General features: G+C 40.4%; 1 protein-coding gene across 1 annotated transcript; it reads right to left on the bottom strand.

Moving 5' to 3' along the window:
- Positions 1–63: 63 nt before the first annotated feature.
- usp8 (ubiquitin specific peptidase 8) lies at positions 64–12832 on the bottom strand. Its single transcript, XM_085356816.1, has 19 exons — positions 12741–12832; positions 11911–12087; positions 11612–11756; positions 11419–11504; positions 11163–11304; positions 10264–10306; positions 10002–10173; positions 9640–9802; positions 9396–9537; positions 8928–9214; positions 8360–8833; positions 7629–7703; positions 7191–7489; positions 6555–6776; positions 6256–6466; positions 4556–4792; positions 4207–4349; positions 3951–4083; positions 64–1680 (listed from the first exon to the last, which is right to left on the bottom strand). The coding sequence occupies exons 2-19, from the start codon at positions 12012–12014 to the stop codon at positions 1522–1524; spliced, it is 3237 nt and encodes a 1078-aa protein (XP_085212942.1). The 5' UTR covers positions 12015–12087; positions 12741–12832; the 3' UTR covers positions 64–1521.
- Between the last annotated feature and the right edge of the window lie 492 nt (positions 12833–13324).

Below are 13324 nucleotides of genomic sequence, written 5' to 3'. Positions count from 1 at the left end.
GTTTAACTATCACACTATCTCCAAACCACAGGAAGACAGGGACATCAGGTTGATAAGGGCTTTATGACAGTACTTAATACATGCTGAAGATATCTTGGAACATTTGTTCACAAACACACACAGAAACTAATTTGAAGCAGTTTTAATAAATAGACATATGAGTTGTTTGAGATTAATATAATCGTTATATCTGAAACACTTTCAGAACATTGAGGGGGGGGGGGAGTACAAGTGAAAAGAAAATAGCACATGATCTCATGCGAGGCAATAAAAACAGTCAGGAAGTTCAGAGTCTAATCCTACCCCTTAAGAGCTCTGGTCCATTCTAAAAAAATAATCAGCTTACTTTGTGCTTGCCCTTGTCAGTCGGCTGGTCAGTCAGGCAGAGTGCGTTGACCCTATCACACTCGTGTAAGTGGCTAAGGTCAATTTCTCACGTCTTCACATTCTCCAGCTCAATACTAAACATTAAAGTAATTCCTGAAAAAAAAAAAAAGAAATCTAACCAAGCCTCAAACAAATAAAGACCAAAAATCACTAGTATGAACCAAACAGGATGTCAATCTATCCTGATACATTTGCCTCTAAATAGTGTTTGAGTATAATCATGTAAAGAGTAAGTATGTTTAACTGACAATAACCTTTACAGAAGACTGTAGGGTTTCCTTTCATTAGCTGAACCGAGCAAGACAGAGAAGATATCAGCATCAGTTTAAAGCATTCTGAGTAGAGCGCTGAAATCGGCTGTTAAACAAATATGTTCTACATAAACAACTTAATGTGATTGCATAAGTGGATAAGTGCAAGAATGTGGCTAATATGAACAAGCAAAACTCCGTCCTTTACCTCAGGAAGAATGCTAAAAATCAGTCACAGTCTCTTCAACACCCCTCGTTAATAAACAAGAGAAGGCTCTACAGGTAAACCCCTAAAACATATGGTTTGCCTTTATGAATATGGAGATAATATAATGGCTGCTACTTTCACGAAAAAAATAATAATAATTTGGTCACTTAACAGATAAATATTTTGCCCTAAAGTATTTACATTTGTAATGTGCAACATCAGCGTAGGTAGGTATGTACATGCCACCTAACTGTTAATCCTGTGTATGCACAGTACAAGAAAGCTGAAAATCAGTTCTGCGATAGCGCTGTCCACACCGAGTGTGAAAGAAATGCGAGTGAAGAGCGTCTGGACCAGCGGTCAGCCCTACAGCACAACTATGGTAGAGAAGTCAGATTTAAAGGAGGATCCATTTAGTCTCTAGATGATCAGTAACGTGAACAGATGGCATATTTTAAACAGCTATGGCTCCTCTAGTAGCTGAAGCGTTGCACAGTGTGCCTGCACCGTTCTCCTTTCTGGGACAGACGAGATCTCATGGCCACTCGCTCGAGTAACTCCCCGACAAGTTAACTGCAGCTTTGTGCACCAGGTCCTCAGAGCTGTGATTCTAAAAAGAAAAAAGCATTGCTGCTCTGGTGTATTAGTGTGCCTCCTTTATGTCCCACAGCACCATCACAGGGTGGAGTAAAACAGGATATAGGCTGCAGAGGACTTGACGGAGGAGGTGGAAATGTCAGACACCTCATGGTCGTCGAACTTGTACCAGCGCTGTTTGGCGGCATTCTTACAGTAGGCTGTGTAATGGCCACCATCTAAACCCCCATAGTGGTTCTGGTAGTGGAAAAGCAAACGACAATCAACTGTTACTTAAGCATTACAGGCTGCTGTTTTCAATGTTTTAAACCAGGTTTTTTCTTTCCAATCTTGCCTGTATAAATATTTTACTATCCTGTCTTGCTGTTTAGGGACCAAACACATTTATGTACCAAAGCTACTGAGCCAGTACAGCTCTTGTGTTGCCTATTTGCCAAAAGACTGGCTGTAGTCCCCAAGCAGATCCAACTCATTGTTTTATCATTTAGACAATTGTTGATGTTACTTTGATAAACTGTACATCCACCTTGCTCCCTACATTTGTTATATTTGGGAAACCAAACAACTCATTTAAAAAAAAAAAAAGTGTTCTTAGAAAGCCCAGGTTTTCACAGATTGATCATACAAAACTAAATGGCCCATGCTAGATCTATCGATTTAACGTTTACTGAAGCCTGAGTGGGACCAAAGATATTGCACCATGTCAAAATAATTTTAAAAATTCACCAGTTTTGTTCAGTAAGCAGACCTTAAACTTTGCATGTAGCAGTTTGTAATCATTGCTCATCTGCTGATCTTACCACAGATGATACCATATACAACTTGAGATTTTGACTATGAAGATATCAGAATTGGTATTAGGGCTGGGCGATATGACCCAAAATTCATATCTCGATATTTTTTAGCTGGATGGCGATATAAGATATATATCTCGATTTTTTTTTTTTTAAGCCATAAGTTAAGAACAAAAAGAGAGTTCTTAGTCACACTGTGTCCCAGATGTCACACGGGCACTTTTATTTACATACAGCGTAGATATTACTCAAAAATAAATTATCAGCATATATTAAATAATCATGGTCCATAAATAAAAGAAAACAATGTTGTTTTTGTGCATAACAAAAAGCTCACAATTGTGCAGTCAAAATGTAAACTAATAGACGCTGAGCATAATAACAAAGAGACAGATTTCACAGCTGCACCACGTCTCTGAACAGGTGCCATTTGTGGTCCTTATACACACACAGTACGTATCACTCCGCGAGGCTCCTCCTCTGTAGCCGTAATTCTCCGACAATCCATCAAGCGGTGCAGCTCCGTAGCTTAGCAAAGTCATATTAAAACATTTTTTGACAGATTGCTGAGCGCTGTGTACCACATAAAATCGGTTCGCGGTCAGTAAGCACAACCAGAATTCATACATAAGGCGCACTGTCGATTTTTGAGAAAAGGAAAGGATTTTAGGCCGTGCAGCCCCTCTGGGCTGCATGTCGTTAGCGCGGTTAGCTCGCTAACACGTTGACGCCATCCAGCCCCACGCACGGTAACTCGCTAACGGAGATTTTCCGCTTTCATCTTGTCATTGCCTGCAGGTGAAGCTATGGGGGAGTTGTGTTCAGTGCAGGAGAGGCGAGGCCGAGTAACGTTGCGTAGAGACAAAAGTGGACGAAAGAGAGGCAAACCTGCGGCTCCACAAGTATAATTATAACGTAACAGACTATATCGATATAAACGATATTGTCACATCTTATATCTCGTATGAAAATATATCGATATTTTTTAAAAACTCGATATATCGCCCAGCCCTAATTGGTATATATAAATAATTTGGTCATTCAGCCAGACCTTTAACGAATCCTGTGTCTGTCAGTAGAAGCAGCTATACCGAGACCAAACTACATACAAACACTTCTTTCTCACCAAAATAGAGAAATGGTATCATGGTGGTACCTGCTGAATTTACTGCCCAGGTCACAGGACCCGTTGGCATTATGCCTCAACTTAATACAGTTCAGGAAATCATATTTATATAGATCGGCTCAGAGGGTTCCTGAGCAGACTGTTATTTCAGAATAAAATGTTTATGTTAAAATTTTGTTTAGTGCATAAATTTAAAAATATTGGCAAAGGCCAGTGATTTGACCTTGAGGTCAAGGTTACTGAGATTGAAAGTGATCAAAGATTTTTAGTAGACACCACAATGGTATCAGTTTGAAAACCCTAGGTGACTTACTTCTCAAGTTATTGCAGGTGCAAAGATGTTCAGAATATGTGACCTCTGACATTTAGTTTGAGGTCACTGAGATTAGAAGAGATTTTTTTGTACATGTTCCCATGTTATCAATTTGAAGCTACTGCTCACTACTCACAGCTACATTCTCGAGTTATTGCATTCACAAATTTAGGTGTCCATGAAGCCCGCCTGCCTGGCGGGGTGACAACAATACTTCATCAATCTTTTACACCAGAGCAGTAAAAACAGCAGCAGTCATTTCAGTTTCACTTACAGACACTCCGTAAAGGTTGTATCTCTTCAGGCTCTGTTTGGGTCCAATGACGTACTGGGCCAGGTCCAGACTATCTAAAGGGAAGTCTACAGATGTCTGCAGTTTCTGCTTCCATCTACCCTCATAGGAGAACCTGCAGGAAGAACCCCCACAACAGGAAATAATGTTAATGTCAAAAATAGCACTCCTGTAAAGCTTATAAAGTGAGGAGTGAAAATAGACAGATAAAAACTGTTTTACTGCTTTGATTACAGACCGTTTCAAGTGCACCAGGAGGATGGGTGGGACCTTCCAGATCTCCAGTTTCTTGGTGGAGTCTCTGTGGGCTTTGCAGTGTCTGCAGAACACCTTGTTGTTGTCAGTCAGCTTCTCTTCCTTGGAGAATAGCCTCAGACAGTCCTACCCGGAAGTAGAAAAATCACTAATTATTAACCATAGTTATGCATTTAATCAAGAGTAATATGATCTACACAACCACAATACATTTAATTGGCTAGTTTGTCCGAATGAATTCAGAGAAACAAATGCTGTCACGATGTGAATATGTTAGATAACAATATGTGTGCTTGACACGAGAGCAAAAACATGCTTTGATATGCCCTGACCTGTAGGGAGCACTTGCTGGTGGAGGCCAGAGGCAGCGACAGGTACATGAAGGTCTCAAATGTCCGTGACTTGCGATGGCAAGTCAGACATTGCACAGTGGACTTGAACTGCCCCTGGAACAGTGCTACGATGATGGACTCGTTCAGAAGCTTGTGTTTGCTCCAGGCCAGGTCAGCACCCGTTTGATCATCCAGATGGTCATTTTCTTCTTCCTTGTACCGCTTCCTGTTGTCCGCCTGACCAGAAGTGAAAGAAAATAATTTAAAATGACACAAGCCCAAATTAACGGCTAGAGACACCTGCCTTTGTGATTCAATTAAAAATCAATGAATAATGGCAGATGTTCACTATACCACCTATCGATATCACGTTGCAGGGAGAAGTGAAAACTCACTAAAAACTACATGAAGAATTTTCAAGCCATAATCTCTGTATTCATCTCTCGAGTATTGTTCAGCTTATTAGCATGCAGTTCAGCCAGTTCACTCTCAGTATGACAGGCAGGAAGATATGGCAGGTTAACACTTGCTAATTAATACCTTATTAATTAGTATGATTTACAAAAAAAAAAAAAAAATAATCAATTATCCCAGAGAGACAGAGTGGACTGGGACTGGGCCAGCATGATGGCACACAGGTCAGAAGATCACACAAAAGGGACATGATGAGATGGCGTGCGTGATGACAAATGCACATCACCAGCTGCTACAATCGAATTGGCATCCTATGCTCAAAAAGAAAATGGGTTGATGTACTTCTGCAACTTAACCCCAGGTGGAGACAATTGTCACTGTATCACTCAGCTGATACTCTAACAGTATAAATAAAAGACCTTCAATAGGAAAAATAACTCAGAAAAAAAACCCCTACTACCTTTGTGGTTATAGTAAGTTTAAAAATATAAAATACTGGTGACTCCTCAGCCTCCTAGTAGACACACCTAGGGTATCAATTTCAAAAAGTCATTGCAGTCACAAGATTTTCAGAAATACAGTTATCAGAAGTACTCTAACCTTGAGGTCAAGGTCATTGAGATTCAAATGTATCCAAGATTATTAGTACATACACATACAGCATCATTTTTAAGGTCTTACATCACCTCGTTCTCGATCTATTGCTTCACTAATGTAGGTGACCACAATATCAGCCTCTTACAGCTGAGTTGTAAAAAAAACATACAATCACACAATTGCTTTGTCGTCATCCCCCCCTGATCTAAATGCACATGAAGCCAGTAAAAACAAAATAAACGAAAGGAAAGACATCTGTTGATACAGGCAATGAGCATGTCTTGGGTCAACATGCACAGAGGTTCTGACAGAGCATCAGACCAGACAGATGCAGACACGTCACACGCACACTGCTGCAGGAGGACCAAAGACACACAGCTATTTACTTACTCTCTAATTTGCCATCAAAATGAAACCCAGTGAAAAAAACAGAAAGAAGGAAAATGATAAAAAAGACTAGGACTTCATTGTTAACAGGCAAGTGTGCAACAACATACAGGGATACTAAAAGGAAACCTGAGAAAGCTGTGGTTCAACAGAATAAAGGATGCACTGTTAATTTAGTCAATATTTAAATAAGAGTGAGAATATTTAGATGTTAATGGTTCTCTTTTCATGTAACCATTGTAAGACTTTGTTTATGCCTCACTGGTGGCTGTGGAATACCCCTTATTAAGTTTTCACACTACCTTGTTGAGGTCCTCATGAAGCCCATCCATGAGGAACAGCAGCAGCTCCTGGGAGTCTTGCTGGTCATAACCAGCAAACTGCTCATTGATCTTGCCTATGGTGATCTTGAAGTCACGTGGACTGATGCACTTGTACAGACCAGCCCACAAGGCCTTCATGATTACACCAAACTCCTCGGCCACCTCCCCTTTGTGGCCAAGAATATTGTGCCTGAAAGAGAACAGAGGCTCCGGTGTTATACATTCCCCCGCATACAGACCTCATTATGACCAGCAATTCCACTTATCTCGGATCTAACCTGTTTATATCCTCTAGGTAGCAATTGTTGTTGAAGTATTCAGCCAAGGCAGGAGTGTTGCAAAGAGACTGTAAGATTGAGTTCATATAACATGTGTTGCCCAGGTTACGAAGGCCAGTCAGTGATGCGCCGAAACCCCCAAATGTGGGATTGAGGTTGCGAATTTTGGCTGCTGAAGGACGCGCAATCTCCACTTTAGAATAGACTTTGGCAGGTGCAGGTCTGAAAGAGAAAAGAGTAAAATAAGAGAGCCAGACTAGTTACTACAGATGAATCATCAAAGGAAGTACCACAGTGTAATATATACAAAGAATACAGGTCATACATACCATTGTTGCTTTAACAGCACAAAAAGCATAATATTTAATTGTAAAACAGGTTCAAACTAAACATGAACAGTCACTGAAATTACTACCTTATCACACATTTTCTGCTCATTTAACTAAACAGCCTGAGGAAATACTATCAAAAGCTACTCTTCTATCCACACAAACACAATCTGAATCACCTTTATGACACTCCAACACATCATCTTCATACCAGAAGAAGTATTTTGCAGGCTTCTATTGTCCTTTATAATATGCAGCTATTATCTGTTCACTTAAAACATATTTATAGGTGCACAGCGTGTCTTACTTGGTTTCTCTGTTGATTGTGGGTATGACAGCAGTAGCGGTCGGGGCAGTGGCCTTTTTCTGTGCCTCCTCTCTCAGGTCCTGACTGATGTCAGGGGAAGAGTAGGAGCGTTTCAGTTTAGACTGCTCCTGCTCTTGTTCACGGTTTGTGTCTGGCTCAGCTGGTCGTGGTGTTTTCTGTTTGACTGTTGGTGGTGTCGATGGTGGGGTCTGGGGAACAGTGACTTCAGGAGGGTACAGGTGGACACGATTGGTTGGCGAATGGTAGTATCGGTAGGTCCCCGTCACTGTGTCAAGGAACTAGCCAAGAAAATTAAGCGGAAGAAAAGAAAAGCATTTGGTAAAATTTAACCATAAACCTTTAAACTTTTTTTCCTTTGAACTTTCACCCTCAGTTATTTCAAATGAATCACTTATTTCAGGTTTGGTTATCTGGTACCTTCATCCAACCATCAGGAAGACCCGGTACACTCCTACCCATCTCTTCACTCCTTGCTCGGGTCAGAGGCTCCCTCTGTGAAGACACACACACACAAACACACTTTATTTAATAAGATCATACAAAAAAATTATTGTAAAGGCTTTCACAGTCACAGCAGGGCTGTGAGAGTCACAGTCTCTCACAGCCCTGCGGAAATCTAACAAACGCATTAAGTTTGACAGACAACACTAACCCCAAGTGTCCAGGACTTCAAATTTAATAAAGGACAAACTACAATTGTTTAGCAGTGGCTTCACTTCTCTATCAAACTGTTCCTCCATTTTGACAGTGACAGGTTAAACTGAAGGAAGCGATCAGCCTAAACAGGACTAGTTAGTAAAAATGGGGGGGTTAGAATCTAAAGTTTCAACCTACACATGCCACCTTTATATGAGGAGCATTACACTATTTGAAGTTTTATCTTTACAAATAATTGTTATTTGGGCTCTAATTGTTATACTTTAGCTCTAGGAGCCAAACTAGGTTCTAATCCTTTAACTCATTAAAACAGTTTAGTGGATTGTGTGTTTAAAAAAAAAAAAGTACATTGTTTAGGATGTGCAATTATGACGAAGAATTTTTAACATCTTCTTTTAACCAATGATTTAAGACACTAGGACCTTGTGGGATGACCTTAAACTTTCATTTGTTTGTGACAGTAATTATCTCTGACAGAGAAGAGGACTCACCTTAATCTCACTAACAATATGGTTGGGAGCCGGGGAATCCAGAGACATACTCTTAGAGGGTGTGTCAGAGTTCTGCTCTTTTCCTCTCCTGTCTTTTTCATCCCATGCTTTGTTTATTTTATTTTCCTCATCTTCTGCTTTTTGCCTTTCCAGTTTCTTCTTCTCCTGATGTCTTCTCTCCTCCTCTTCCTTCTTTCTCTTCTCACTTTCTTCCTTTTCTAGCCTTTCTTTCGACTCCTGTTTCTCCTCCTCTAAACGACGCTGCTGCATGCGTTTCTCCTGCTCCTGCTTTGCTTTCTCCATCAATGCCACTGCTTCGGAGTGTATCTGACTTTGTTCTTCTTTAGAAAGAGAAGCATTAGGAGCAAAGGGTGGTTTAACTGAACGGTCTGGGACAACTGGGCCATTCTGGGTAGAATCCTTTGCTGACCCGTTTTGGCTGGGCTTAGGTTCAGGTTTCTTGGTACGGTCAAACTGGGACAGGAGAAGAGTCATGTTTAGACACATTTGGAGTCCTTTAATGCTTTGCATTCTCTAAAGGTTTAACAGTTATCAGGGCAAACAATACCTGAGGGAATGCTTTGGGTGTTGCAGGTGACTGGCTGGATGTGCTTGCAGCAGGGGCCTTCTTACCCAAGTCCTGACCTGAATTTGTGGAGCCGGTGACAGAGAAATCAACACTGTCGGGCAACCTATCAGAGACTATGGAAGTTTTAGATGTTGGAGGTTCTGCTGGTGTGATCCCATTCACCAGCACAGGAGCTGATGGTTCCTGAGGCTCAAGTGAAACTTCAGGCTCGGGTGGAGGTGGGGTTGGAGGTTTTGGTTCCTCAAGGGATGGGTAGCTAAAGTTCACTGTTGAAAACATCAAAGAAAATGTCTACATGTAAGACAAGAGTCCAGTCACAATTAGGAAGTAAGTGAGTAATACAAAATTATATAAAGTATATTGTGGTTTTTATTTTCTATCTCATAAAATGAGAAAACATAGCATTAAAGGGCCATTTTTTAAATAAACTGTACTACTCATACTCACACTGAGGAAGGGTGTTGGTAATGGTCTGTCGAGGTGGTCTAATTTTAGCATTGGTCGTATACATGGGGTAAAACAACAGCCAGTTCTCATAGCCACCCTCCAGCACCAGCGGCTCACTACGCAGGATTGTGATGCTGTCCCACTGTGCAGTTATCAAACACAACATTGTAATTTTACATGAAAACACAGGTATTGATATTTACAAGCTACTGCATAAAGTCAACCACCCGCCAGACACAGTTACCTTAAAAAGAGCATCTTTGAGGCTCTGCAAGGTGGTCCCCAGTTTAAGGTCAGTGACAGAACTGAACCAATCCAAGAGGATGACATAATCTACAAATCCCCGCCGTTTCCAGTGCTCTTTGGACTCTTCTGGCAGCTTTGCCTCAATCTGATTCACAGTGATTCTGAAAAGTCAAAACATTTCATTATCCACAGGTTGACCAAACCCCCCCCCCCCCCCCCCCCCCCCCCAAAAAAAAAAAACACAGACACAAAAACAAACTGAAGGTAGAAAGATCAGTCCATTCATATTATTATTTGATAATGAATCACACATGGTGTGTTAGAACAAACTTCAATCAAGTTTGAAGCTTCGCTTCTCACCCTGGGCTAATGGCCTCCTCAGGCACGCTGATGCAGGTTTGAGCCGGGACCTGAATGTGAGACTCCTCAAAATCTCGATGGCTGCGTGCATCCATAACAATTATTGCGATAGTCTGGTCCTTCATCATGTTGAAAAGTTTCTCAGCCGTGATCCCACCAGCAGGCAGCGCAGCTGTCAGACAAAATTCATAACTCAGCACTAATAAATCAACTAAATTCAAAGATAAAAACAAAGTGACTGCTTTGAGGTTTTCCACTTTACCTTTTGAGGTTGCATTCTTCAGTTCATTCTGTTCAGCTTTCACCTGCGACACACATCCACAAAGACTCATCTCATTAGCATGTTGACATAAACTGGATTTTTCCCCTTATACTAAAGGTACAAAAAAGAATCATTACGATTTCAATACAGGCATTCAAATATTAATTAAGCTACGGGTGTTTGCATTATTATTATTATTAAAATCCACTGTAATGCCCAGTAGGGCAAAGAAAACATTCGAAGTCTTTATATCTCACTTTATTTTTCAAAGGCACAGAAATGCTGTGTGCAGTAAATATCTCAATACCTGTAACCACCTGCAAAATTCAACTCTTATACTGTGCTTTAGTTTAGATCCTTTTGGGAGGGTTATTGATCGATGCAGTTTTTATGTAAGCGTAAATTTGGTAAACTATCGGAAAGTTACATATAAGACAGTAAAATACTCTTTTTGATTTGCAACATATTTCTAAAAAAAGTTGGGATAGTGGCAGATTCACCACTTTCTTGCATCACATTTCATGTTTAAAAAACTAATAAGAACTGAGGAGATCAGCTACTGTGGGAAAGTGCTTTCCAGTCACTATCTGAGTTCAGCTTCATACAGTTCAGAGTCTTCTTTGGCCTGTTTTGTTGTCCAAGTGTTTTCAATGGGGGACAGGTCTTGAATGCAGGCAGACCAGTTTGACAAACTCTATTATCTGAGTATTCCTTTTGTGATGTGTGCAGAATGTCCAGAAGGTGACACATCTATGTCATCTGGATGGAAGAATAATCCATTGCAAAGCCTATATATCTTACGTAAATGGGGCCCTCAAAAATAATTCCAAAACCAGCAATATACTTTGCAAAGAGTATACACACTGGCAGCAGTGTGTATACTCATTTCAAACCTTCACCTTTTTGCTGTCCTTCCTGTTTGTGAATGACGTTTTTGGAGAGCCCCGATCGCCATCTTTTTCTGTCATTTCCTCCCTCCTCTTCTTCTCCTCTTGTCTCTCCTTTTCCTCTAGTTTTTTTCTCACCTCTACCTCTTCGTACCTGTTCAAAATAGGTAGGAAATAAAGATCAGTTAAGTGAAACAAAATCAATATCCTATTTTACAGTGTCTGAATTAAGAAAGTGAGCATAATCATGACAGCTGAAACCTCTAACCTGAGTTTAAGACTTTCAGACAGCTTTTCAGCTTCTTCAATGGCTTTCTTAAAGCTGTTTGTCCCAAGCATAGTCACGTAATACTCCTGTGCACATCAGAGAACACTTCAAGTAAATAATCTGCCTTCATGTGAAAAAAACATTAGGTTAGCAATACAAAAAGAATGAACAAACTTATAAATATTAGGTATACCGGTTGCTGCTTGAACTCTGGTCTCTTCTTGATGATGTCATATACTGTCAAATACTTCATGTACAGTACATAAGCTTTCTCCTCATCTCTGTCCAGACGGCACTCCTCTGCCGCCTTGAATATTTTGCAGGCACTCTGGACATAACTACAAACACGAAAAAAGTATATGTAAGTTAAAGATTTTCATCTCCACATGACTGCAATGTGCTTCAGTCACAGAAGCCAGAAAATTGAGATCAGTGACAAATGTCTTTTTATTAGGTAATAATTTCTGCCCAAAAAAAATATAGTAACATTACTTTCTAGTGCTTGTCTTGTCTGGCTTAATTTCAGCTTTTTTATTGAGGTCCCCCAGAGAGGTGGACAAATACAGCTCTTTGACCCCGGTGGAAACTGCAGGCATCTTGGCGAATGTGTTGAGTCAGAAGTCACTGGCAGGCAAAAGGGTCAGTGGTGTAGACAAGCTCCGAACATCTCTAGATAAATGTTTGTGAAAGAGAAAAACACAAACACACGCCGTTTATACTAGAACAGCTGTTCTAGTTTCATAGAACAGTTCAATCTGCAAAAGAACATTTAAGCCACGGTTAGCAAAAACGTCTCAAAAAGTTTTCCCGTGCCGTCGGCGGTTGTGTAGTATTTAGAAATGTCTAGAATTAGGACAGGCTAAGCCGAAACGATGACACTTCGCAGATAAATCACTTATTGGCTATGACACGGCGCTTGGCTGTAGTCAACAGACCCAGGGCATGTCAACACTGACGACAACAACATAGTTTTCTCGCTAATGTTAGCCGCTAACCACTACTCGGCTGGATGCTTTTACGAAGCAGCTAAAGGTCAACTAAACTGACAGCATTCGGTTTAAACCTTAAACCTACTACTTGGCTGATAAAAAACCTATTTAGCCCCTTAAATGTGCACCTGGCGTTGTTACCTTCCTCGTTAGCCTGCTAGCTACGTCAGTTAGCAAGCTGCGCTTGGAGCGCACGTAGTTACGCGTTAAGGTTAGCTTATGAGAACTATTTCCCTACAACAGAGACAGTCGAGTACATAACACCCCCCATATCACTGAGGTCTATATTACTGTCTGACAGTTTGACAATATACATTTAGTTTAAAAAAATACCTCTTTATGATCCGTTGCTTACATTTTAGCCACTTTTTGACAGCTGATTCTGATTTCTTGTTCCGCTTCCTCCTTTTTTCCCCAACCCGTTCTCTTCTTCTTCTTCAGCTAATTCTTAGACGTTGGCATCCTTACTATCACACTACCGCCACCTTCTGGAGTCATTTTTTTCTTTCCTGATACCCGTTTCCCACATCTTTGCTGCCAAACCACATATTTTGTGATGACTCCTGTATTTTATCTGTATTGCTCCGTGACTTTTAAGTGCACGTACTTACATTGTTCACTACTATAGTTTATAGCGCTACTCTTCAACTGCTGTAGATATATTCATAGCACTCTGTAGATCTGTTTACCACAAATTGGTACATATGTACATATGTAGCATATCTGTATATTAGTTCATATTACATCTGTATATCTGCCCGTCTGTATAGCAATATAGAATATCTGTATTCTATACACCTCATCTGTATGTCTGTACATATGTATACATCAGTACATCTATACATTTGTCCGCAGTACATCTGTATATTTGCTCTCTGTATAGTTATATAAACATCTGTATACTTCATTTATTTGTA

The sequence above is a fragment of the Diplotaxodon limnothrissa genome, linkage group LG1, assembly GCF_057381915.1.
Source record: "Diplotaxodon limnothrissa isolate DT_005_m linkage group LG1, D_limnothrissa_male_GT1.1, whole genome shotgun sequence".
Taxonomy (NCBI): Eukaryota; Metazoa; Chordata; class Actinopteri; order Cichliformes; family Cichlidae; genus Diplotaxodon; species Diplotaxodon limnothrissa.
Note: the sequence above shows the minus strand (reverse complement) of the source record. Positions and strands in the feature narration are given on the sequence as shown.